This window comes from Humulus lupulus, chromosome 6 (assembly GCF_963169125.1).
Source record: "Humulus lupulus chromosome 6, drHumLupu1.1, whole genome shotgun sequence".
NCBI classification, from domain to species: domain Eukaryota; kingdom Viridiplantae; phylum Streptophyta; class Magnoliopsida; order Rosales; family Cannabaceae; genus Humulus; species Humulus lupulus.
In genome coordinates this window covers 79,483,807-79,489,271 of record NC_084798.1, presented here as the reverse complement: position 1 = coordinate 79,489,271, position 5,465 = coordinate 79,483,807, and the positions used below count along the sequence as shown (strand labels likewise).

General features: G+C 33.0%; 1 protein-coding gene across 1 annotated transcript; it reads left to right on the top strand.

The window, feature by feature from the left end:
* The first annotated feature begins 4,252 nt into the window (after positions 1-4,252).
* On the top strand, positions 4,253-4,768 carry LOC133784087 (uncharacterized). The gene is made up of 2 exons (XM_062223600.1): positions 4,253-4,435; positions 4,513-4,768. Exons 1-2 carry the CDS (start codon positions 4,262-4,264, stop codon positions 4,669-4,671), a joined length of 333 nt encoding a protein of 110 aa, XP_062079584.1. The 5' UTR covers positions 4,253-4,261; the 3' UTR covers positions 4,672-4,768.
* The last annotated feature ends 697 nt before the right edge of the window (positions 4,769-5,465 follow it).

Genomic DNA, 5,465 nt, shown 5'->3' with positions numbered 1-5,465 from the left:
TCATATATGGCATGTATAAATAAATACAAATATAAGTGCAAAATATTAACTTTATTTAATTAATAGTAATTATTCATATAGAAATAAGCTTTAAGGGCACAAATCCTAACACTTTTATCTTCAAAAATTGAGCACAACATTTGCCCCAAGTCTTTGGTGTTGCTTTCCACACTGAAGACTCAATCTATAAGCATTTGACACACCCATTAAAGTCTTCTTCATGTGTCAACACTACAAGTAGATGATTCTATTTCCAAAGAAAACCAATCATTCCACCTTTTGAGAAGCATCCCCAATCGTAGGATCCCCATGGATCACCATTCGAATGAGTGATTAAACGACCAACCATAACTCGACTAAGTGTATATAACACTTTTTTTTCTCCCTACTTTGCATCTTTTTCCTCTTAGGTTTTTCAAAACAAAAAAGAGAGAGAGAGAGAGAACAACTTACGCTTTCTACTCATGAAGCCGAGAACAAGCAACAACTCCAACGCTTAATCTCTGAGCTCTGGGACTTGCTCTGCTACTGTACTTCTCAAAACAACTCAAAAAGCTTCGTCCTTGCACTATTCTTATTATGTAAGTGCCCTAAAAACTCATCTGTTGTTTTATTAATCTATTGTATGCCACTACTATTCAAACTTGCCTCTGTATATAAACAAATTAGACCAATGATTTCAAATCTCTTTTTTATAAAATAAATATCTTGTATATGAATCTACTAACCCTAATCATTGAGTTTTCTGTGAATGCTTGTTGTAAAAATTATGAACTACGTACCATGAATTATTTCTGGGTAATACTAAAATTATTCTTTTTGTGTATTCTTTACTCTTCCTTAATACTCTTATAATTTGAGGTCCTCTTAGGAAACTTTTTTAAATCCATGATTTTTCCTTATAAAAAACCAAAATCACTCCTAGAATACACTTTTATCATTTTGAAGTTCTCGTTTTTATAATATTACCAAGTACTTAAGAAGTCAACCTTTTAAATAAAATTGGAAATTGAAAAAGTTGATTGATTAGATTTGCAATCTGCTATGGCAGATGTGAGATTTACTCTATCAGATTGCTCACAGAATCTCAAGTACTATTAAACGTAAATGATAGAAATATCTAAATGACATATGATATTTTTATATAGCTCATTTTCCTTAGTTTATTGGGTCACGCCTAGAGAATAAACATGATCAGTAAGAGATTAATGATACAAAATGCAATTCATTTATGTAAGGTAGACTCCCTTTACTCTATTGCATAAGTTTTAGTATCGTCTTCTAATCTTGTTTCTGTACCTTCACAGTTGAACTCCCTTCAATGATCTGGTGTCAATACTTCCCCAAAGTTGTTGCTTTCTTCCTCCCAAAGAAAGACTTCCAAATTTTCTCACAAAGATTGATCACTTCTTTAACCTAACGAAACTATGAAAACAAATTTCACACATTGCATGCGTAGCCTAAAAGAAGTACTAGACTTAGGAACCACACTTAGTCTCACACAAAATGCTCTCAAGTAAAATTACTTTTTTTATTACAAGATGTACAAAGATAATTTTCAAAAGGTGTATCTTCAAATGCTTTAGAGATTTCTTTTTATAGCCAACGGAATACTCCAGCTAAAGGACGAGATCTTGCACATAAGAAGTAACAAAAAATAAATATTTCCACTATGGAATTGATTGGGTAAATTTGAAAATATGATCTTCCAGATCAGCTGACTGACCATAATCATCTGCAAATAAGATTTATTAATGCATAGAATACATCGAAGAATACAATCTCAAGCATTCCGAATTTATTATTATTATTTTTGAGCGAAAAGATAAGGAAACAAAATACAATATTCATAAATAATTTATATAATTAAAACATTATAAAATCATTATTGAATTGCTTTAGTTTCAAGCTTGTCGAAATCTCCTAGATTGCTTGAGTTTCAAGCTAGCCGAGATCTTCAAAGAGCTATATAAAGAAACCCAACATTGTCTTTTGTTTGTAAGGATACTTATTCAAAAAGTTCCCTAAATAAGGAAACAAATATATTTATTTAATAAATCAGTAAAACTCTTTTATTAAACAAATATATAAATCAGAAACGAAACTACATTTAAGTATCATGAAATATTGAACATTTATTAATAATAAAAACCTCAATTGACACAAAACTGTGTTTCAACATGCTCCATCAACTTACCAATCTGGTGGCGCAACTTTTGACTAAAATTGTCATTTTTAAAGAGATGTCAATTTAGGGTTTTACACAGTTTAAGTACAACGTTTCACCAATCTGGTAAACATGTGAGCTCAGCTCCCCAAGTTTTTGTCTCTGATGTCCCTGTACTGCAAACAATATTGGGGAGCTCGACGTAAGAGACTTCCCTTAGGTCAACACGTCACTATTGCCACTGACCTCACTCCTGCTGGGCATAAATCACAACATGAAGTTACTGTAGTAGTGCCTCCAGATAAACTTCCTCACAGATATAGGCACACTACAAGAAATAAGTTCTTTGAACGGTTTGCATGAGTCAACACCTACTGAAGTGAATAATGAATTGTATGCTCTCGCAAACAAATTAAGCGGCACCGTGTATTCATATCCAGGGATGATAGTGAATGGTGTGAAATTTGTGACTCGTGGTCGTGATATGAAGCTTAAAACACAAAATTGCGGTGTAATGGTGCCAAGTGAGGAAGGAGTGAACTACTATGGAGTTCTGGAAGAAGTAATTGAATTGTCCTACTTGATGGGTTACAGTATTGTCCTATTCAAGTGTAGATGGTTCAATACAAGTAGAATTAAAGTGGAATCCAATTTTACGAGTGTATATGTGAACGAAGAATGTTATAAAGATGATCCTTTCGTTCTCGCATCTCAAGCGAAGTTGGTGTATTATCTTCGAGATGTGAAAAATGGGGATGATTGGAGGCTCGTTAATGAATACATTACAAGGAATGTATGAGATTTCTCAAATTCTGATGTTGATAATACTGAGACCACAAATGATATACCAATATTGCAAGAAGTTAATTCTTCTTCATTTCAGTTGTGGGTAGAACTTCCAATTTTTGATAATCTTCAGTATGATCGGGTTGATGTCAATGCCACTGAAGTGCACAACGTCGATGATTTGGTTGGCGAAGGTTCAGATGAATTTGTTGTCGATGATGAAGTTGAATTTGAAGACGATACGTTGGCCGAGTATGAAGACGATGAGGATGACGATAATGTTCTAGTCGATAGTGATAGTGATAGTGATGTTCGTAATGATGTTGTAGTTAGTGATGATGAGGACAGTGATATGTAATTTAAACAAGTGTATATAACTTTTTATTTAATTCAATGAAAACTTTATTTATTATCCTTAATTAATGATGGTATCAGATATAGGTACACACACCTATTGGATGCTTTGGGGATAGTCAATGTATTCATGTACTGCTACTCATTTTTTCAAAATATTTGATGAAATATTTTGAAAAAGTGAGTAGTCGCACATGTCTGCTTACTATCTCCAAGGGATCTACTAGGTCGGAATAGGGTAGGTTGGGAAAGACAATAAGTAATAAAATGTTAATTCAATAACAAAAAACAATAGTGATGCACCTAGTGGATGCCTTGGGGATAGACAATGTATTCATGTACTACTCCTCATTTTTCTAAAATGTTTGAGAAACATTTTAAAAAACTGAGGAGAAGTACATGACTCCTTACTATCTCCAAGGGATCCACTAGGTCGGAATAGGGTAGGTTTGGAAATACCATAATGAATAAATGTTAATTTTATAACAAAAAACAACAGACATACATAATTTGAATTAGTTAATTAATGAAAATTTTAATGTAGAATGGCCGAAACAAGTAATGACACAGGTGGTGGCTCCAAGAGAGGCAGGGGAGCTTATTACGGTGCCAATATCGAGAAGGAGCTGGCCATCAAAAAAGTTAGTCATTTGAAAGTAGAGTTTGATAAAGAAACTGGAAAAGCTATTCAAAAGTACGGCAAGTGGTTCAACAATTCCATGGCTCGTTATTTGCGTAGCACCGTACCCCCAACTACACTAGCTTGGGAACAAGTAAAACCACCTGATATCGAAGTTATTCGAAAGAGACTATCTGTAAGCATTCTTTAAACCTTTAATAACTCATTATTAAATATTTTGTCTATCTTCATAATATTTTAACAAATTCCAATTTTAATTGTGATTTTAGGAAAAATTTATTTATCCAGAAAACAATCCAGTAATCAACGATGCCATGGTAAGACAAATGCAAAAACATCTGACTGATTGGCGCCACACGATGAAAAAACACTGGGTAGATGTTGGAGGAGAGGTGGACAATGAGAGAGCGAAGTCAAAACCTTTTGTGTCGATTACTTCTTCTGATTGGGCAATTCTGTGTGATTTTTGGGCTTCTGATTCTCACCAGGTATGCCGTAGATTTTACATTAATTTTTAATTATAAAATTACAATTTAGATTAATGAGTACTGTTTTCTTTTTGAAGCGTATATCGAAGAAAAATAAAGAAGCTCGAGCTAAAATGACCATACCAGGAGGACACGGTTCCAAATCCATCGTTGCCCATGTTTATGATTACGTAAATTATAATAACTTATATCCTTACATTTACGAAAATATTATAAATGTCACAATGTTTAAATAATTTGCTTTTTTAGATGGACCCATCTACTGGCCAGCTCCCGAGCATGATCGACACATTCGAGCACCTCCACAAGAAGAAGGATAAGTGGATTAGTGATGCAGCGGCGAAAAAACATGTAAGTTGCATAACCTTAACTAATTTATGATCATTTAACTTTAAAAAAGTTTAGTAAATAATTAATAAATATTAATTATTAATTGGTTGTTGTCAATTAGTAATTATTTATTAATTATTAATTAAATTTTTAACAATGAAATCTTTATAATCTATGTGCCAATATTTTTATGATTAATGATTGTGGACTAAGATAAAAAAAGAATGTAACTAATGCTGTCCCCGTATCAGGGAGCTTGCGGGCTAAAGTAAATTTGGTCATGAAAATCCATTTCTGAATGAAAAACATGCAAATGTAGTTGATGTATATGTTTGGAGACGTAAATTCCCCATTAATGGAATTAACTGCACCTACCGTATATATCAATAATATCTTCATGATTTTCATTCAGAAATGGATTTTCATGACCAAATTTACTTTAGCCCACTTGCTCCCTGATACGGGAACAAAATTAATTACATTCTTTTTCAATCACTGGTCTGCAGTCATTAATGATAGGATGTTGGCAGATAGATAATAAAGTTATATTTTATATGTTATTATATTAAAAATTTATAAGTTAGGTTTTCAAATAATGTTATATTAGAATTCGAAATACGTGCTTTTTATTGTGCAGAATGAGATGACTGAACGTCGAGCATCGCAGAGTACGGCCCCTGCATCATCTGCTGCTTCTTGT